This window comes from Panthera uncia, chromosome D2 (assembly GCF_023721935.1).
Source record: "Panthera uncia isolate 11264 chromosome D2, Puncia_PCG_1.0, whole genome shotgun sequence".
NCBI classification, from domain to species: domain Eukaryota; kingdom Metazoa; phylum Chordata; class Mammalia; order Carnivora; family Felidae; genus Panthera; species Panthera uncia.
Window position 1 is genome coordinate 65940898 of NC_064818.1, and position 22421 is coordinate 65963318.

At 38.6% G+C, this 22421-nt stretch overlaps 1 protein-coding gene across 1 annotated transcript in view; it reads left to right on the top strand.

The window, feature by feature from the left end:
- Positions 1-1928: 1928 nt before the first annotated feature.
- The window catches only part of PDCD4 (programmed cell death 4), a 28693-nt gene continuing 8200 nt past the window's right edge, over positions 1929-22421 (top strand). Inside the window, exons 1-7 of the mRNA XM_049645745.1 lie at positions 1929-2076; positions 8176-8282; positions 11579-11881; positions 14481-14575; positions 16970-17083; positions 19998-20219; positions 22156-22253. Of these exons, the coding sequence (XP_049501702.1) occupies positions 8240-8282; positions 11579-11881; positions 14481-14575; positions 16970-17083; positions 19998-20219; positions 22156-22253 (875 nt within the window). The 5' untranslated portion in view covers positions 1929-2076; positions 8176-8239. The remainder of the gene's footprint in view (positions 2077-8175; positions 8283-11578; positions 11882-14480; positions 14576-16969; positions 17084-19997; positions 20220-22155; positions 22254-22421) is intronic.

Sequence of the window (22421 nt, forward strand, 5' to 3'; positions counted from 1 at the left end):
TTGTTCACTGTGGCCTGGGTATGCGATAGGTGTTTAATAAATATATTAAATGAATCAGTAAATTAAAGAACCCAGCAGAAGCCCAAGGAGGTTGGTGGCAGGGAGGAAGAAGAGTCACGAGCTGAAAAGGAGTGAGAAAAGGAAAGATGTGGAGAAAGAGGGGGATGGGTGAAGCAAAGGAGCCAGCAGTTACTGCTCAGTGGAGGACGGATGAACCCTGGCAGAGAAGAGAAACGAGACAGCTGCAGGTGATGGAGAACATGAAACAAAACAAAACTGAGTGACCGGGAAGCTTTGTTTTTAAAAAGTAAAAGTGACTCATAAGGCTAATTCAGATGCTGGACAAGCCAAGACGCTCTTGTCCAGGAGCGTGGGGATGAGCACAAAATGCTGAGAACCTTTGTGAACTCAGATCGAGGAATTTTTATTGCACCAGTACAGTAAACATGCAAGGCATCTTCTTAAGACCTACAATGGTAACACATGAGCAAGATGTGAACTTGCCTTCAACAAAGTGACAGTTTAATGGGGGAGAAGAGCTAGGACAGGGACTCAGGTAGCACAATGCCAGGCCGAATGTTTCAATGTCCCCAGAGGTACAACAAGTCATTAGTGTGAGGAATCAGGAGACAGGAAACTCATATCAAGTCATGAGGCTGAAGAAGGCCTGTGTGGGAGAGCCAAGAGGGATGGATAGGATTGTACCAGGTAGAGGTGGGGGATAAGAGAGGCGCTTCGAGGTGATACCATAAAGAAGGCTCAGGAGGTGGGGAAGCATATGGAACCGCGAGAGGTCAAAGTAATTTCCAGCCAAAGGGGCGTGTGGCCTGTGAAGGTGTGGAGACATGGCCAGAATGTCTTAAAGCCACACTCTGGGGCCCTAAATGCCTGGTTGAGGTACTGATGCTCCGGGTGGGCCACGGAAAGCTAAGGAAGGTTTTGTTGTTGTTGCCGTTGTTCAGAGAAGTTAATACTATTAGAGATGATTCCCAGGCAGGGTGACTGGCAGATAGAGGTAAGTCAGGTGAAGGAGCTTGCTAGGGGGGTGGGGGGGTGGAGGGGGCAGTTTGTGCTGCTGAAAGGCCGCATAGACCATTCATTCAGGTGTTGCACATTAGACAATCGTAAAATCTGGCCAGAGATAATGGCTGAGTTCTTTCCTGAGAGCACAAAGACAGCAGAAGGTTCTGGTCATTACCTCCGGGGAGAGGGAAGGAGGAAGAATGAAAGCACGAGATAAGCCAAAGAGAATGCAGCCAAGGAGGAAAGACTCAGAGACCAGCTGCCTGGGGTGCAAGTTTCAAGAAAGAAGTTATAGCGAAGTTTGAGAACCCCAGCCTTGCAGCGGGAATGCGGGAGTTTGAATCCCAGAGGCCTGACTAGTCATGATTAGCACAGGGACTTCAAAGAGGTTTTGAGTCTGTTTGTTTCCTCATCTGTGACATGGGAATGATTTCTATCTTCAAGGGATGAGAGCTTTCACGGAGATAAAATTCTTACTGTGCACACTGGGAGCCAAGGAGTGTACAGGACCAGCGGGAGAAGCATCTGTAGAGATTAAGGGTATTCAACCGAGGAGCCTCTGCAAATGGAGGCAGGGCCCTCAGGAAGCCCAACATTCAGGCGAGATTGCTGACTACCCTGTAAGAGGAAAGGGTGAGCGGGTCAAGGCAGCCTCAGCCTAGTCCTCACCCCAGAGCACTGCCTTTTCGCCTACGCTTCCATCTGGCGGCGCCTCCCAACCTCCCGCCTCCAGCTTCCCGCCCGGCTCCCACTCCAGCCTGTCCCAGGAGTCAGGTGCGCATGCGCCCTCCGGAGCCCCAGCCCGGCTTTCCACGTTTCACTTCCCTCCCTTTTCCTCCTCTGCTCCCGCTCCACCGCCGCGATTGGCCAGCGGACCTCCTCGCTTTGACCAATAAACGCCGCTCTCTCGCCCCCGTGTTACTGGGTAGAACAAAACAAAAACAAACAGAGCGAGAGGGGGCAGAGACGCTCCGAGGCGGCGGCAGAGGCTGAGCAGCGGGGTTTGGGCCGGCGGACAGAGGACCTGGGCGAGCGGCGGCAGCGGCCCGAGGGGTCAGTACCAGCGGGGCGGCTCGCACTCCCGGGACGACTGCGTCCTCTCCCTCAGCTCCGTCTCCTCTTGAGGCAGCCGCACGTTGGGAGGGGGAGGGGGCGTGAGGCCGCGGCCGAGTCCCGGCCGGGTGGGCGAGGGTCCGGCCTCCTCTTCGGAGCCCCGCAAGTAGGGCCGCGGCCGCCCCAACGCCCGGGCGGCGGAGGGCGGGCCCCTGTTCCCTCCTTCTGGGCCCGGGCCCGGAGCGCGGTGGCGCGGGCCCGCCCCCTCCTGCATCCCCTCCCGCGTAGCGGGGTGCGCGGGGCGCTCGCCAGCGAGGGACTACTCCTCATCCTCGAGAAGGCCGAGTTTTCATTTTTATTTTGAGGGGAGGGCGTTGGGAGACGTCCTTCTGGCCTGACTGAAATCCTGTGAGGAAGGTTCGCGCCTTCCCCACCCCCCCCCGGCGTCCCTTGGGGGGCCCCCCTGAAGACGCGGTCCCCCGCTCGGCGATCACCGACCCTGGCCCTCGGCCCGCAACCCGGAGCCCAGGCCCGCCCCGCTGCGGTCCAGCAGCCCCTGGGGCCTGCCTGGACTAGGGCCGGCGGGGTCCCGGCCTGCACCCGCGGCGGGGAGGAGGGCCAGCCGCTGCGGGAGGGGCCGCTGGGAGGCGGACACGTGCCCGCCTCCCCGGCCCTGCGCGGACTTGGGGCAAAGGGGCGCTTTTTTAGTTCAAGTGAAAATCTCCCAGGGAAAACAAAGACAGGAAGGGAGCCCTCTTTCTGTGAAGCGCAGGCCGAGTCTGCTGCATTTGTCAATTCGGTTCTGCAGTGTACACGAGAAGGGGTCCCCCGCCCCCCCACTCCGCTGGAGCTTCAAAAACTAACTGCAGAAGTCAGTATCTCCTGTTCGTATGACCTTGTGAGAACTGGTTATGGAACCAGCAACTGTGCAGGATCTACAATGAGTAAAATGATCAAAAATGCGGCTTCGTGTGGAAGACAAAAAAAAAAAAAGTCACCGCCTGTTTTGTATTTTTTCTGCTAAGTTTTACGATTTGGGCATTCTTACTAATGTGAGGCTTTTTAGAAACCTTCATATACTCTTCTAAAAAGGGAGCACTGCAGATGTGTTCTGAGTTTATTCGTATTTGTGCCATTAACCTTCCTTCATTATAGGTTTCTTAAATTCCTTACAATCTCAGCAGGGATCTTTGAATTATATTTTAATTTTTTTTTTTTTTTTCTGTTGTAGTAATGAGAAAGGGAAAATAGTTTCTGGGAGTGCGAAAATACAGGACACTTTGATATTTTCTGCAGTGCTTGCTTTTGCATCATTGTGGTTGAATACTTTTAGCTGATTTTAAGTTGCTAATTAGCTGTGATTGTGGCCCTGGAATGAATACAAATAATTTTCTGGTTAGCATATGGCCTAAACTTGACTCCAGAAAATGTCAGAGTGGTTTGTGGGGTGTATTTCAGGGAACAGATTTTGGGCCAGGGGGGGAGGTGAGGCTCTGTCTTTTAGGGAATGTCTTGGCAATTGAATACTTCTGAGTATATTTTTCTGTAAAACTATTGAGGAAACGAAAATTGTTTAATGCTAGCCTTGGTTTTGCTCAACTTATATGTAGAGTTTTGTTTTTTTATTCAAAATTAGTTTTATTGTTTAGTATGAAGGATGTGGCTTTTGGAGTTTTTGCTTTATATTTTTGTTAACTTTGGGGCAAAAATCTTAAGGATTGTTAAGTAAACTGGAAAAAAGCTCCACGAATTGAAGAGAGGAAAAACATGCAATGTATTTTTATCCTTCTCTAAATTCTTAAAATGTCTGTGTTGCTATCAAGTGTGACTGAGTTCTTGATTGCGTTACCATTGCCTAAAGACACAGACAACACTTTTTTTTGGGTTAGGATTACTTAATAAAAACAAATATGGTAAGTTATAGATGATAGTCATTACCTAATAATTTTCTTTGACTAACTGAATGTCTTCTGTGTAATAGTTTAAATAAATATTATTTTTAGTGTTTGGAAAGTAGTATTTAAAGTAGTATCTTTAAATACTGTGTTTTAATAAGCTTCTGTCTGTTAGCCCCAAAGACTTTAATAAGTCTGTGTTTTAATAAGCTTCTGTCTGTTAGCCCTAAAAAAGAATCTTCTTGTGATATATTAAAATCTTATATTGAACTTGTGCAAGCAGTACTGGATTGAAAAGGTCTGGTTTCTAATTCTGGTTCTTCCATTGAGCAGCTGTCTCTCTCTGGACAGATTAACTACCTTCTCTGAATTTGGTTGTGTGCAAAATGGAAACCTCAAAGTTGTTCTGAGAAGTACATGAAATGATGCATGTAAAATTCTCTGTGAATTATAAAAGGCTTTATAAATATTAGTTATAATAATTTCCTTTAGTAGCAAGGTTCTGCAGAAAGTGTCCTGTCAATGATCATACTTGCATCAAGTATGAAAAAGACTTCCTAATGTAATTCTATTAAAAAGCTCGTACACACATCATAGGACATTTTCACTTTTCTGTGTCATGTAACTCATATACTGAAGTGAGATATGACAAATTTTAAGACACGGAGAACACTATGTGTTTAGGTTTACAAACTATTTTTGTTCATATATTTATATGTATCTCTATATACATATCTTTAAGGTTCATTTTCCCCCTTAAATCCAGAGTTGTTGGAAATTATGATATTAGAAAGATCATTATGTAGAATCTGTTTATTCTGAATAGAATTAGAGAGCGATCACCCCATTTTCTTCTGAAGCAATATAGCATCTTAGTAGCCTAAGGATTATGCCATATTCAGAAGTTTACCATTTTAGCATTAAGGTGTGTTTATTCTTGTTTTACAAAATAATACCCTTTTCTGGAGCAAAGGGGCTACAAACTTTTGAGATGTTAAAACGATATATTGAGGAATTTAAAAGTCAGTTGAGGGGTGCCTCACTGGCTCAGTTCAGTGCAGCATGCAACTCTTGATCTTGGAATCCTGAGTTTGAGCCCCATGTTGGGGGAAAAGTTCACTTAAAAAAAAGTTGAGTCCCAAGAGGCATCATATATTAGTATCTTAAAATGAGATCTTATAGTAGGTTATTTGAGAAAGACTTTCCTTTAATTAGTTTATTAGTCTTTTTCATTAATTTGTGCATATCTTAAAGCACACTGCTCGTGAAATGATTATAAATGACTGGAAGGGCTTATATCTAACTTATATGATTTGGACAGATCAATGCTTAAGTACTATAAACCACTATTTGAAAAATAGTTACAGAGAGATTCTAAAATCATATTTGGTTATACCTTCTGGTAATAGTTTTCATGAAATATATTTTGCTAGTCTTTCATGTAACATTAGATTTATATCACTAAGTTAAAGGTAACTGGTTTCAACACCTTACAGCATTAATAATTTTTTTTTTCAACGTTTTTTTATTTTTGGGACAGAGAGAGACAGAGCATGAACGGGGGAGGGGCAGAGAGAGAGGGAGACACAGAATCGGAAACAGGCTCCAGGCTCCGAGCCATCAGCCCAGAGCCTGACGCGGGACTCGAACTCACGGACCGCGAGATCGTGACCTGGCTGAAGTCGGACGCTTAACCGACTGCGCCACCCAGGCGCCCCCAGCATTAATAATTTTTAAGTCATTTTGAAGCTAAGGTCTAAAATACTGAGTTGCTACTACCATTGTACTTACTCCTTTTTAAATAGTCAAGTTTTTAAAAAATTATTTTATTTATTCTTGAGAGATAGTGAGAGAATGTGTGTGAGCAGGGGAAGGGCAGAGAAAGGGAAAGAGAGCATCCCAAGCAGGCTCCACAACGTCAGTGTGGAGCCCGACATGGGGCTTAGACTCACAAACTGTGGGATCATGACCTGAGCTGAAATCAAGAGCCTGATGCTTAAAAAAAAAAAAAAAAAAAAAAAAAAGAGCCTGAGCTTAAGCTGCTTAACTGACTGAGCCACCCAGGAGCCCCTAGGCACATTTTTTTTTTTAAGGAGAATAGGAGGGGTGCACCTGGCTGGCTCAGTAGAGCATGTGACTCTCTCTTTTTTTTTTTTCTTTTAATTTTTTTTTAAATATTTTTATTTATTTTTGAGACAGAGCATGAGCAAGGGAGGGGCAGAGAGAGAGGGAGACACAGAATCTGAAGCAGGCTCCAGACTATGAGCTGTCAGCACAGAGCCCCACGCGGGGCTTGAACCCATGGACTGTGAGATCATGACTTGAGCCGAAGTCGGATGCCCAACCAACTGAGCCACAGGCACCCCTAGAGGATGTGACTCTTGATCTCAGGGTTGTAAGTTTGAGCCCCATTGGGGCTTTAAAGAAATTTCTTTAAAATATTTAAAAATTTTTAAAAATAAGAATGGGGTTTTCAGATTATGAAAATACTCTTTTTTCTTTAAAAAATTTTTTAAAGGTTTATGGGGCGCCTGGGTGGCGCAGTCGGTTAAGCGTCCGACTTCAGCCAGGTCACGATCTCGCGGTCCGTGAGTTCGAGTCCCGCGTCAGGCTCTGGGCTGATGGCTCGGAGCCTGGAGCCTGTTTCCGATTCTGTGTCTCCCTCTCTCTCTGCCCCTCCCCCGTTCATGCTCTGTCTCTCTCTGTCCCAAAAATAAATAAAAAACGTTTAAAAAAAAAAAAATTTTTTTTAAAGGTTTATTCATTTTTCAGAGACAGAGACAGTGGGGGGGGGGAGGGGCAGAGAGAGAGGGAGACACAGAATCTGCAGCAGGCTCCAGGTTCAGAGCTGTCAGCACAGAGCCCGATGTAGGGCTCGAACTCATGGATGGTGAGATCATGACCGGAGCTGAAGTCAGACGCTTAACCAACTGATCCACCTAGGTGCCCTGATTATGAAAATACTCTTATTATAGAAAACACCATTAAAAATTTCTCCCAAAGTCTTATAATGCTAATTATAGACACCTGGGTGATGAAATGTCAGCTGTATCTGCCTTCAGATGTGTTGTGGTGTGATAAAGAACAGAATCCTGTGATATGCTTGATTAACCAAAACTGTTGCTTGCGTTTTGTAGTAGTTCTCAATTCATTGGTAGTGAACTATGCAATATTATGTATATCAGATTAATTATGAGGACTGGTAGTCCTGAAAAATTTGGAGTATGTATATGCTGCTTTAACTTGAAATAACCATGTATAGCAAATACATCTTCAAGTTAGAGGGGTGCTTTGGCACATTCAGAAGTATGGAGGGTTATCTTGGACACAGATACACTTGTCAGGAAGATTGAAACCAAATGTTAATTGTGGTAAACTGTTTTTCAAAGTAAAGAGAGCTCTTTTTTTAAAAATGAAATTAGGGGAGGGGCGCCTAGGTGGCTCAGTTGGTTAAGCGTCCGACTTCGGCTCAGGTTATGATCTCACAGTCTGTGAGTTCGAGCCCCGCGTCAGGCTCTGTGCTGACAGCTCAGAGCCTGGAGCCTGTTTCAGATTCTGTGTCTCCCTCTCTCTCTGCCCCTCCCCTGTTCATGCTCTGTCTCTCTCTGTCTCAAAAATAAATAAACGTTAAAAAAAATTTAAAAAAAAATGAAATTAGGGGAGCCTGGGTGGCTTAGTTTGGCTCAGGTCATGATCTCATGGTTTGTGAGTTCGAGCCCCACATCAGGCTCTTTGCTGTCAATGTGACGTCTGCTTTGGATCCCCTGTTCCCCTGTCTCTCTTCCTCTCCCCTGCTCACTCACACACACATACACGCTCTCTCTCTCTCTCTCTCTCCCTCTCTCTCATAAATAAATGTTAAAAAAAAATTATGTGCTGGGGCCCCTGGGTGGCTCAGTTGGTTAAGTGTCCAATCTCGGCTCAGGTCATGATGTGGTGGTTCGTGAGTTCAAGCCCTGTGTTGGGCTCTGTGCTGACAGGTCACAGCCTGAAGCCTGCTTCAGATTCTGTGTCTCCCTCTCTGCTCTTCCCTGACTAGTGCTATGTCTTTCTCTGTCTCTCAAAGATAAATTAAAACATCTAAAAAATTAAAAAAAAAAATTATGTGCTGGTTTTATTTTTTTTTACAATGTGATTAAGTAAATTGAATTTACCTTAATTCTATCAGTTTGGAAGATGTTGAAGGTTTTTTTTTCTTTTTAAGGAAATAGATCCCAAGGGAAGACTTCCATTAGTAATTCAATCAGTGCAAGTGACATTAAGGAACAATGGATGTAGAAAATGAGCAGATACTGAATGTAAACCCCACAGGTAAGTAAGAATATTTTGAACCTTGACTATATTGTGAGAAAGTTTGAGGTCATAACAAATTTTATGAAAACATAATACTAAAACCATCTTTACTTTAAAAGCCATCTTATTATGCTACAAGTAAGTTGTATTGTTTTAAAAAATCAAGTTTGTGATTCTTATTTTTGTAGAAATTCTTCACATGTTCTTTTCTGCCCATCTTTTCACATTCCATACATTCTAACTTTCCACTGTTTATAATAAACTATGTGCTACAGAATGGAGAAGAATAGTGAACTTCCTCATTAATATTTTCAAATGAACTAGTTAGTGGTTTCTGCAATATAAACTGTTATTGATTTCTTTGATTTCTTTCCTAGTAATTTATTATAAATTACCTATGGTATTTTCCTTATTTTCCATAAAAATGGTTTTGTAGAATATTTGTCCAAATGCTGAGTAACTTCAGACAACTTAAAATATACTTATAGCTTTCAGACTAATCTTTGTAGAGTTAAGTAGGATTTTGAAATATTCTGAATGGTGAGATTTTTCATCTTTTGAATTTTGGTTTTTTTAAAGTCAGATCAATAGTGGTTATGGAACCCTAAACCTAGGTAAGTATGAATAGTGAAATATAAATGAGTAATTGATAGAAACATGAATTAAAAATTATAAGGTCTAATATATAAAATATACCTAGATATGTTCTGCTGCAGTCATACAAACATATTTGAAAGGATATTAAAATAGTTGAAAAGAAATCCAATTGTAGGAAATGATGTTTAAATTGAATACTTAGGACTCCAAGGGACAGTTTAAAGCAGTTTATTATAATTTGAGGTCCTTTATCTTCTGGATGAGTTTGGTGGTTTGCCTTAATTGTAGAATAATGAAAGCAATATGTTACAGGTAAATGTTTAATGTTTTCTTCAATTACCTACTGTTACTTGAAATTCCATTTAACTTGTCTGATCTCTGGTCTTTTTTTTCTCCTTCCTCTTCTGCTTTTCTCTCTTATAACCACTCCCTTGTCCTGTGTCTTTAGCTGTCACTACTCTGCTGTACTCTAGCTCTGTATTTTCTACAGTTATAATCATCTGATATTTAAGCGTGGATTTGAATACTGGCCATAATCCTTTTTAGATATGTGACTTTTCTATGAAACATCTTCCATCTGTAAATTGAGGATAAACAGCTTTGTTATAGAGCTTTGTGAAGATGATAGATCACGTATGTAGAGTGCCTACCATAGAACCTGGTATCTAGTGGTAACAATGGTGACGATAATGACAAAAGAAGTTGCACTACTGCTGTGACTATGACTGTTGCTAGTAGTTGTAGTATAGTAGTTCAGTTATGATGATGGTTATGATGATGTCTCACACTCACCCTCTAACACTGACTTCCCATCTGACAACTTTTAAGACTTCATTTCATGCTTCTTTATTCTGTTTAAAAGTCCTTTATTTTTCTTTAAGTGTCACTTTATTTAACCCAAAGTTACTACCCTTGCTCTTTTCAGTTAGTGAATGAATTATTGCAACATTTTCTTAGCTGGTCTCTCACTTTATACTTTCTCTTTTTCCTTATATATTCTGTATTCCTCTGCTAAACCAATCTCTCCATCACTGCATATGATATCAGTCTAAGCTCTGACCATTTGAATGTGGTAGTGGTCAGCAGTTATTCTGGTGACATAAGCAGGGGCAAGATTATGTAGGATGTTAAGTTACAAGATAATGAGTTTAAACTTTATTTTGAACTAGTGGGAAAACCTTCAAAGGGTTTTCAGTGGGGGCATGTTTTACAGAATCCATTTCCATGCAGTTTGGAGAATGGTTGGAAAGCACAGAGACTAATGATGGACTCTATTTAATGTTGTTGTTTGTTTTTGATTATCACAGTGTTCTTAACTTTCATACTTTTTTGTTAAGAATTATAAAGATTTTTTTTTAATTAAAAAAAAATTTTTTTAAGAATTATAAAGATTTTAACACATCTATGTTTTTTATAGGTTGACTTAAGAAATTTTCAGCTTCAACATATTAAGACATGTTAAAGTCTATACACATGGACTTGACACAGCCTAATTACATTTAGGAATGTTTAAAACCACTTGAGAGATTCAACTCTGACTTGACTTAGCCATAACAGACAAAACTCTGCCCCAAGGGTACCTAATTCAGTAGCTTTCTGAGTCTTTTAGAGCAAAGCCAGGTATCTCCATGGACATTTGAGTTGTTAGTATGAAGGATACTCAGGTGCTGAGGGTACAAAGAAGTACAGGTAAAGGCATGGTTCCTCTTTTGAGGCTTGTGACTTATTTGGAAAAGCAAGACTCCTGCATAAATAGAAATAACAAAGTGGTTTCTGTAATGTGGTGAATGAATAGAGTGTGGGCATTAGTGTTATTGTGGCTAGAATTGTTAGGAAAGTTATGTGAAGGAAATAAAACTTGAGTATATCCTAAAAGATTTTGATAAGTGAAAACAGCAATGAGGATGACATTCTAAGTAGGACCATTGGGAACTCCAGATATGTTGCTGTCTTTCAGGGGATAATGTACAAATCTTACATAGGCTGGAAGATTTTCAGAAGATGGTAAGTAATACAAGTCAGGTTTGGAGAGGTGAATTAAAGCTTTAAAAGCAAGCGTTATCTTTCAGAGCAATGAAGCCTCAATGGTTCAGCTCAGTAATATTATGTGATCATTTATTTGCCAAGTATCTTTCAGGTTCTTTGGATTAGAATATTTCCTAAGTATCTATAATTAATCAGGAGGTGTTTGGCAAGGTATTTAAACACTCTCAGTCTTAGTTTCCTTATCTGTAGTAATGATCCAGTATGTAATAAATAGTTCTCAAACTTGTGGGTAAATGACAGAACGCCCAGCACAGTGCCTGATAAATAATAGGCATTCTCTAAATATTAGTTTATCTCTCCTCTCAAGATTCTTAGTCTTTTCTTACTATCTCCAATTGCTTAACTCCCTTAGCTCACAGAAGTCTAAAGGATTTATTTGTGGTTGTATATTAACATAAAATTTTATTTCTAAACATATGAGATAACATTAAACTTTGCTCATTAAAATTCACTGTCTTAGTTTATTTTCTATGATAACGTGAAAAGTAATCCTGTTTAGTTGTCATTTATTAGAGTGAATCATGTGAAATTTCCAATATGTGACTTGTTACTGACCTAAAAAATGTAATTTCATGTGATTCAACTTAAGGTAACTTATGACTATAACTGGTATGACAGTGAATGGTTAAAGTACTTACTTAGAATTTTCTTTCTTCATTTTCCTCTTTAAGATCCTGATAATTTAAGTGACTCTCTCTTTTCTGGTGATGAAGAAAATGCTGGGACTGAGGAAATAAAAAATGAGATAAATGGAAATTGGATTTCGGCATCCTCCATTAATGAAGCTAGAATTAATGCCAAGGCAAAAAGGCGCCTGAGGAAAAACTCATCCCGGGACTCTGGCAGAGGCGATTCAGTCAGTGATAATGGAAGTGAAGCCCTTAGAAGTGGAGTAACTGTACCAACCAGTCCAAAGGGAAGGTTGCTAGATAGGCGATCCAGATCTGGGAAAGGAAGGGGACTGCCAAAGAAAGGTTGGTGTGTTCCATTTCCACAGAAGCAAACAAAACAATATTACCTGGTTCTTATACTATGGTTTCCTTGTTCTAGGAATATGAGAAATTTAAACAATGATGGTGTAAGAGGTTATGATTTGTGTATATGTTTTTACAAAGTGATAATCTGAGGACCATCCCACTTGTTTTTAAGTTGAGCCTTTTTTCTTGAGATTCAGTTTCTTGAGCAGAACTTTCTTTTCAACAAAATATACATGGATGTTTTGTACAGTTATGAATTTTGCATGTATTCTCTAACTTTGCTTAAAAGTAGGGTCAGAAATTCATCATACCTGGGGTACCTGGCTGGCTCAGTCAGTGGAGTATGTGACACTTGATCTCAGGGTCATGAGTTTGAGCCCAATATTGGGGGCAGAGATTACTTAACTTGTAAAAGTTAAAAAAAAAAAAGATTCATTATACTAATTATCTAATGAATATAATTATGTCCTTTGTTAAGAATACATGATAGATATAAATTGGATTGCTAATATCTGGATCAGAATTTTTAAAAAATTTTTAAAATGTTTATTTTTGAGAGCGAGAGAGACACAATATGAGTGGGGGAGCAGCAGAGAGAGAGGGAAACACAGAATCCAAAGCAGGCTCCAGGCTCTGAGCTGTCACCACAGAGCATGATGTGGGGCTTGAACTCATGAACTGTGAGGCCATGTCCTGAGCTGAAGTTGGAGGCTTAACTGAGCCACCCAGGTGCCCCCAGAATTTTTTTTTTTTTTTTTAAGTTTTTTTTGAAAGCACTCGAGCAAGCAGGGGAGGGGGGGGGGGGGGGGGGGGGGGGAAATCCCAATGCAGGGGCTCCAGCTCGTGAACCAAGAATGGTGAGATCATGATCTGAACCGAGACCAAGAGTCAGTCACCTAACTTTAACTGAGCTACCTAGGCGCCCCGCTGGATCAGAATTTGAATAATTTTATAGATCTGGTTCTGAGTTCTCTTTGAGTGATTGGTTGGTTGGTTGATTAAAAGATTTTATTTTGTAAGTAGTCTCTCACCCAACATAGGGCTCGAACTTACAGCTTGAGATCAAGAGTTAAGATGCTCTACCCACTGAGCCAGCCAGGCACCACCCAAGTTGTGTTTTGCTCTCTTTTGGAAACTGAAGTGGATTGGTCTGTTTCACTGCTATTTCCAGGGCCTGGAGTAATTGCATATATTTAAATATTTGTTGATAAGGGGTCTGTTAGTTTTGGTCTATGGTAGGATTTTGATGTAATTTGGAGATTTCACTAGTTTCTGAATGGTGGGAACTTCAATTTGTAGCCTAGGAATCTTGTAAAATCTTTTTGTGATCTGCCAAAAACTGTTATTCTTGTTGAATGGCTCTACAACCACTGGTTGGATAAAAATGAATCCTAGTAACCAGATTCTGTTTTGTTCTAGTGGCAGGGATTATACTCTTGGTATAAAAATACAACCTAAAAATAATTGGTGATACTGAAAAATTCTTTAAAAATAATGCAATATGTTGAGACTTACAAAAACATTTCAGTTTATGTAGAAAAACCACTTTGAAAGTTGGAATTGTTAAACTTCAACTGGTCAGTTTGCATATAGAAGTACAGAGAAATAAAGATAAGTGTAGTTAATGCTTAAATAGCTTAGTCATTTGTAACATATTGCCAGTTGTCAAGTATAGTTTAACGTGTACATTTATATTTAAAGAGTATTTGAGGGGTGCCTGAGTGGCTTAGTCTGTTAAGCCTCTGACTCTTGATTTCAGCTCAGGTCATGATCTCATTGTTTGTGGGATTGAGCACTTCAGGCTCTGCGCTGGCACCGCTGAGCCTGCTTGGGATTCTTTCTCTCTGCTCCTCCCCTGTGCACGCAGTCTGTCTGTCTGTCTCTCTCTCTCAAGATAATTAATTAAAAGAAAATAAACGGGCACTTGGGTGGCTCAGTTGGTTTAGTGTCCGACTTCGGCGCAGTTCATGATCTCACAGTTTGTGGGGTTGAGCCCTGCTTTGGGCTTTGCGCTGACAGTGTGGAGCCTGCTTCAGATTCTCTGTCTCCCTCTCTGCCACTCCCCCCTGCCCCCCAAATAAATAAACCTTAAAAAAAAGGTTGACTTTGAAACACTTAACAGTGGAAACTGCTTTTTGTTAAATAATTTTTCCCTTGTTAAGTTTCCTATGCCACATCTTACTGGCTCAACATATTGTTGTTTTGGCCTTATGAAATGTCCAATAAAATTTAGAGCTCAGCTACATACAGTATCATGGCCCCTTGGGGTCCCTGATACAGCTATTTTTCTGTTCTTTTTTGGTTTCATTTTTGCTTTTAAAGCATCTGCCTTTTTAGTTTTAACTTTATAAGCTATTTCAACTTGATGTTTTGGAAATAGGTTATAAAATATATAATATCTAATCATTACTGAAAAAGTGATCTGAGTAAAAAATTTAAAGTATAACTCAACTGGAAAAAAATTAGCATAGAAATTAAAATTCAGTTTTTAACTGTTACTTAATATCTGAATATCTAGAATTATTTCAGATTTCAACTAAACTTTATGAACTATGAACTTTGTGTTCTTTTCTTTCTCAATTCTAAACTTTTTCAGGTGGAGCAGGAGGCAAAGGTGTCTGGGGTACACCTGGACAGGTATATGATGTGGAGGAGGTGGATGTGAAAGATCCTAACTATGATGATGACCAGGTATCAGTGTTTTACTTCCTTTTTAAAATCCATGTTTAAAATGCTTATAAATTTTTCACCTTCATGTTTGTAGTTTACTCATACGTTTGTCAGGTCCTACGTTCCATATCTATACTCTGTGCCTGTCAATCATATATATATGATTTGTAGCATGTGTGTATATATGTGTGTGTATATATATAATGTGTGTGTATACATGTGTGTAACACATACGTGTGTATACACACACATTAGTATCTATATGTAAATCATATATGTACTCAGTACTCTCAGACTGTTAGGTAAATTTTGGATTAGGAAACCAAATTAATTGATGGTGATAAATTTTCCCTTCATTTCTAAAGTGAGTCAAAAGTAGGTCTTTACAGATTCACTTAGGATTATCAAGCTGGTTATTTTTCAGTAAATTCTGTTGAGTTAATATAATTTCTATAGTAATGAAAATCGAGAAAAATAGATATTATTTTGAATATCATAAAAGAGTTAATAGGTATTAGGTTCCTTTTAAATATTACTGTTTAGGATGATAACCTTATGGTAAATTTTATTTTGGGAACATAAATGTCTTCAATATGAGAATGTAAGTTTTGTTTTTCTTCCTTATGCTGTGCCTTTTATTCCCATGACTTACTCATTCCATAACTGGAAGCATGTATTTCCCACTCCCCTTCATCAATCTTGCCCCTCCTCTCTGGCAACTGTCAGTTTGTGTTTGCAGGTCTGATTTATTTTGTTTGTTTATTTATTTACTTTTTTAGATTCCACATATGAGTGAAATCATGATATTTGTCTTTCTCAGTCTTATTTCACTTAGGTCCATTGATGAGAATGTAAGTTTTTAATAGATTTTATAATGAACATATACATATATTTTATTTTTATTTTTTTAAAAACTTAATTTCTAAGTAATCTCTACACCCACCATGGGGCTTAAATGTACAGCCCCCAAGATCAAGAGTTGCACACTCCGTCGACTGAGCCAGCCAAGAGCTCCTATATATTTATATTTTTAATGGAAAATGTGTAGCTTACAAAAGTAGAATAGTATAATGAAACTGCTTGTACTCCTCTCCCAGCTTTACTGACTTCAATAATTAATAATTCATAGGCAGTCTTATTTTATACTGTACCTCTGTTTACTCTTCCTCTTATATCCCTCCTGCATGCACCACTCCCACCCCCCCATGCTCTGGATTATTTTGAAACAAATCCCAGACGTTATGATATCTTTTCTAAAGAACTGTCTTTGCATGGTGATAAAAATTTTAGATAGGAAATTATCAGGGCATATGATAGATTGTTTTTATTGCATATTATTTGTATATACTTGTTTGTTTTAGCTAATTGTTGGACATGGAAATATTTTTTTTTTAAGTTTATTTATTTATTTTGAGAGAGAGAGGGAGAGTGACAGAGCTGTCAAGGCAGAGCCTGCAGTGGGGCTTGAACTCACGAACCGCGAGATAAATAACGACTGAACTGAAATCAAGTCAGATGCTTAACCAACTGAGCCACCCAGGTGCCCCTATATATCCTAATCTTAACATACAGTCTTTCAAGTGAGACTAAAACTAGTCACAAGTTGCACATAAACATTTCTGGCCTTTTTCCAGAGGAGAAGGGAGATAGAAAGTTAATAGACATGAATTTCCTTGTTTTTTGAAATTTCTGTTGAATAATGCTTTTTCTTAGAGATTTTTTAGTCACTACAGCATTGATTCTTGTTACAAAGACTTTTATTATAATATTAATCATGAAATCTTTGGTTCCTTCATTTTTTTTTTTTTAAAGTGAAGTTTTAATGAAAACAGTAGGTATGATAGGAAGTCATCTTAAGCTTCTTGGTCACTGAAGGACTGGTATTATGAGAGGTAAAAAAAAAAAATTAACAAGATATGGGGGGTTGGGAGCAAGTCATATTTGCTGTCGTTAGTAGTTCTAAACTGTTAGTTTTATTCATAGATTTGTAAAAAAAAAAAAAAAATGACATGGATTCTATTTTAGTATCAGTGTTCAAAGCATGTAGCACATCTTTTTCTTGTCCTGAATGAGGATGGAATATAAAATTCGTTGGGATATACAGTTAGAACATAAAAGTATTTATTTATAGTGTGTATGTGAACAGAGGAAGGGCAGAGGGAGAGGGGGAGGGAGAGAGAGAGAAAGAGAGAGAGGGAGAGAGAGGGAGAGTCATAGGCAGGCTCCATGCCCAGCACAGAGCCCGTTTTGTGGCTTGATCTCACCACCGTGAGGTCATGACCTGCGCCGAAATCAAGTTGGACACTTACCTGACTGAGCCACCCAGGGGCCCTGGAATATAAAATTATAAACCAAATTTCATTTTATTTAGCATTTTATTCATTAATTTGTAATTTTTTCTCCTTCCCTTCCTAGGAAAACTGTGTTTATGAAACTGTAGTTTTGCCTTTGGATGAAACAGCATTTGAGAAGACTTTAACACCAATCATACAGGAATATTTTGAGCATGGAGATACTAATGAAGTTGCGGTAGGTTTAAAATTGCATGTATAATTTACTTAACATAGAAAAAACATTATTAAAAGCAAAACATCATATCCGAAATTATCCTTGATCACTGAATAAGTTTTAATAAGCATTTTCTTTTACGTAAATGAATTTCTAAGAAATGAAGTAAAATATCCTTAACTTAGTTCTTTCCTACTTGTGATGAAGGCTATATGCCATTCCCTACCTGAAAAACGGCACAACAATATTTTAACAATTTTTGTAATTATATATTTTTGTAATTGATAGTGTATAAAATATGATATAATTTCAGGCATCTATGAACCTTCTCAAACCTCTTCAGGAATCTCAGTTAAAAATGCCTGATTTAGGGGTTCCTGGGTGGCTCAGTCGGTTGGGCATCCAACTTTGGCTCAGGTCATGATCTCGCGGTCCGTGAGTTCGAGCCCCGCATCGGGCTCTGGGCTGACAGCTCAGAGCCTGGAGCCTGTTTTGGATTCTGTGTCTCCCTCTCTCTCTGACCCTCCCCTGTTCATGCTCTGTCTCTCTGTCTCAAAAATAAATGTTAAAAAAAAAAATTTTTTTTTTTAATGCCTGAGGTCGTTCTATTTTTTTTGCCATTCATTTCAATGCTCAGGATTAAGATAAAATTTATCTTTGTACTCTGTCCAAAAGAAAGAGAACACAAAGATCTGAAAAAGAATGTATACAGAAACTAAGAGAACAAATGCTTTTTTGAAATGTAATTTGCGTGGGAACATTTCCTGTGTTATGAATTGTTCATAAAATAAATCTAAAAGGGTAAAATAAAATTACCTAACTAGGATTACTGACTTAAAGTACTAAAATTGCAGGTCTTTAGGGGATCCTGGGTGGCTCAGTTGGCTGAGCAACCAACTCTTGGTTTCAGCTCAGATCATGATCTTATGGGTTTGTGGGTTCAAGCGCCGTGTCTGGCTTTGCGCTGCTGGTGCGGACCTGCTTGGGATTCTCTGTCTCCGCCTCTCCCCCATTCATCATGCGTTCTGTCTCTCTCTCTCTCTCTCTCTCTCTCTCTTTTCTCTCAAAAATAAGTAAACTTTAAAATTGTAACTCCTTAAAAGGCTTTTTAATTTATACTCTTTTACTTCAGACTGAGCTTTCTTGGTTTGTCTAATACCATGAGGTCTGATATCCTTATATTTGTAGAATTTGAATATAAAACCAATATTTGTTCAGTGCATACCATGTGGAGGAATTTGTAATAGGTGATTCCTGCTCTTTTGAAGCGCAGTCAGGTGAGGAAAGAGATATATAAATAGATATTAAAATATCATGTGAAGCCTTGTATTGCAGAGAAAGACTTTAAATCCTGTAAGGACAGGGACTATTGGAATCCTATGTACCTAGCCTGGGGACTAGTGGTCTACTATGTATTTATTAACTGAGTAGTATTATGAACAGAATATTATGGAAGCATAAAATGAAGTGTGTTAGAGATGATTCTGAACTATGTAAGGATAATTAGAAGTTTGCCAGGGTAAGACGGTTGAAGAGACTTTTCCAGAAAGAAGTATCATGTTTAAAGGCAGTGAGTGAGTTGTTCAAGCATAGTCCAGGAAGTTGAAATCGAGTAGAAGAGACTGCTCACAAGGACACCAGTTAGGTGGCTGTGAAAATAGTTCTGGCACTCTTTTAGTAGTATAACATGACTTAAACACTCTGAGAAAACTGTAAAAGGAAGGCACTTTAAATAACTGAGTTAGAATTTAGCCTCTAGGGTCATACTGCCTATATCCCACTTTCAACTTGGCCACTCCAGCTATATGTCCTCAGCAGATACTTAATTTTTCATTGCTTTGGGTATGATGGATATGATGATGACATCTCCCTGAAAAGGTGGTTTTGAGTCTTAAATAAGATAATAGAAACTAAAATGCCTGTTACAATGCTTGACACATTATATACAGTAGTATTAGCAGCTGCTATTATTATTTTTAATAGGAAATTTTAACTGAATCCCAGCATTTGAAGCAATAATTCCACTTAAAAACGATGGTTTAAGAACTTTTATGGATACCTGACTGGCTCAGTCGGAAGAGCATGTGACTCTTAATCACCAGGTCATGAGTCTGAGCTCCACATTGGGTCTAGAGATTACTTAAATAAACAAACTTTAAAAAAAAAGAGGGGGGGCGCCTGGATGGCTCAGTGGTTGAGTGTCTGAGTTTGGCTCAGGTCATGATCTCGTAGTTTATGAGTTGGAGCTCCATATCGGGCTCGCTGCTGTCAGCCCAGAGCCCGCTTCAGATCCTCTGTCCCCCTCTCTCTGCCCTCCCCTGCTTTCATGTGCCAAATGCTTTCTCTCAAAAATAAACATTAAAAAAAAAAAAAGATCTCCTTTAAACTTAATGTGAACAGTATAAACTTTAGTGCAAAGAGAAAACTTTGAAAAGCAGAGTATAAACAGCTTATGATAATGTAAAATGAATCTCTCCACAAATATTCATAAAAGAATATTCCTAGAAATTAGGGGTGCCTGGCTTGCTCAGTTGGAAGGGTATGCGACTCTTGATCTTGGGTTCGCGAGTTTGAGTTCCACATTGGGTGTAGAGATTACTTAAATAAAAAGAAATTAAAAAAAATTATAAGGACAGGGTTAGTTAATTCCTAACACAAACTTAGCAATATATAGTTTCATACTGTTTTAGGTGTGATTCACATTCTTGAGTTTAGTGATGTTTAGATAGTTAAAGCTTGACAAAGTGGATCAATATCTAATTTATATGCACAGAAAGATGAATTTATCCTTTCCTACAAAATTGACTGCTTTTCTGATTATTTCCAAAGGGGAAGAGGTAAGGATCTATGGATAAAATCTTGATTTTTCAAAATTAAAATCATATTGAACTAAAGGTAGTGACATACTTTTTAACTTCTTTTTTTTTTTGAATAGGAAATGCTAAGAGATTTAAATCTTGGTGAAATGAAAAGTGGAGTACCAGTGTTGGCAGTTTCCTTGGCATTGGAGGGAAAGGCTAGTCATAGAGAAATGACATCTAAGCTTCTTTCTGACCTGTGTGGGACAGTAATGAGCACAAATGATGTAGAAAAATCATTTGACAAATTATTGAAAGATCTACCTGAATTGGCATTGGATACTCCTAGAGCACCACAGGTTTGTATGATTCTTTTTATTTGTTCTCTCCTTCCCCTTTCCCCACTACACTTCCAATTATAGAAATAATACATGCTTCTAAGAAACTTTAGTAGATAAAATGGGACAAAAAGACCTATATTTTTTACCATACAAAAATAGCCCTCTGACATTTTAGCATATTTTTGACTAGCTGTTTTTCTTTTTCAAATATAGTTTTCATCATACTGTAATTTTATATCCTGCTTTTCCACCCATGCTCTGTATAGTTTGTAGGTCTTTTGTTTTTTGTTTTGTTTTTTTGCTGCTTGTATATTCTCTATTATATGTGATTAAGCTGTTGTATGATCTAGGATTTAAAAAATATGTAGATTGTTATAATTGAAGATTGAATTGGCTTCACTGATGTTTATTATAAAAATAATCATAAATAAGTCTGTTCCCCTTTGTAGCTTTGTGGGAAAATTATTAGAAAATTTATGATTTATGTTTCTGTTTAGATTCTGATCTCAAAGCCTTATGTATTTATTAGATTCAATACATGCTGATAGTATAATGTGACTTTCTGATTTGAAATTAAAAATGTGTGAAATTGTTTCTGTTTACTTGACCAGAGTTTTAAGTCAAGGTAGGAGCACTTGGGGCACCTGGGTGGCTCAGTCCGTTAAGCATCTGAATCTTGATACTGGCTGAAGTCATGATCTCACGGTTTGTGGGATTGAGCCTGCATCAGGCTCTGCACTGACAGCTTGGAGACAGCTTGGGATTCTCTATCTCCTTCTTCTCTGTCTTCCCCACTCCCCCCCCCCCCCAAAATAAATAAATAGACATTAAAAAATTTTAAAAAGGCAGGAGCACTTAAACATTAATTTAGGAATATATATATAAGTTAATTCCTAAATGCTGTTTCTTTTCTATGCCAGACAGTAGTCTGGTAAGGTATTGAGCTATGATTCAAACGTGGACTTTTTTTTCTTTTTATACCAGGAAACTGGTATAAAACTACTCATATGTTAAAAAAATGATTACGTAAGTTCATATTATAGAATTTCTGAAAAATAAAGTCAAAATGAAGAAAAGCCAGCAGAAATAACCAGTGTTAACTGTTAAACATTTTGGTGTTAAATCTCTTTTACTTTCTGTGGATGTTTATCAGTGTATGGTTTTTGTATATCCTTGCATTTTTGTTTTAATAAGAAATGGAATTATACTATATGTGCTGTTTTGTAAACTTGATTTTTCTTACACTATAAAAAGTAGTAAATGTATTTCCTAATGACCCCATAATGACCCCCATTGTATGTATCATGTAACCACACCTTTATTGTTGGACACTGAAGTTGTTTCCAGTTTTTATAAGAAATAATGTTATGCATAGGTACGTCTGGCAAGCTTAGTCGGTGGAGCATGTGACACTTGGTCTGGGGGTCATGGGTTTGAGCCCCACACTGGGTATGGAGCCTACTTTAAAAACAAAACAAAACAAAATAACGCTATGAATATACTTTCAGATAGAAATTTCTACGCAGTGTTTTCTCCATACAATAAATTCCTTTAATCAGACAGTTTTTGAGAAAACCTAGTCCCATTTTTTTTTTTTTTTTAATTTCCAGAAGAGAGTTTTCTCTTAAATTTAGGTCACTGGCTTAACAAGCGTTTTTGATTATGTACTGTGTTTCAGGCAGTGTGCAAGGTGTTGGGGGATTCAGTAGTGAGCAAAACTGATATGTGTCCTTCCCACCCCCCATGGGTAGTTACCTTGGAGGTTAAGATGTGGGAATGTATGTCAAACATAACTAGCAGGTGCTAGATAGATGTTTGAGTTTCCAACATGTCTTAGTTATTGATTCTGTAGTCCAGCCAGTCTTTATCATTTGTGTATTAGAAATTGTGTCCTATAGAGTTTCATTTTAGATTTTTTTATACAGCTTTTTTTTTTTTTTTTTTTTTTTTGTAGTTGGTTGGCCAGTTTATTGCTAGAGCTGTTGGAGATGGAATTTTATGTAATACCTATATTGATAGTTACAAAGGAACTGTAGACTGTGTACAGGCTAGGTAAGTAAATTAATTTTCCTACTTAGAATTTCAAAATTGGGGAAAATTCTACAGCATTTTATTGAAATGATATTTGAATTAATCAGACATTGTGGACATCTATTTGTGATTTGTGTATATTCTCCACTGTTAAAAAAATTGAGAGATTGTTGACATGATGTAATAGGA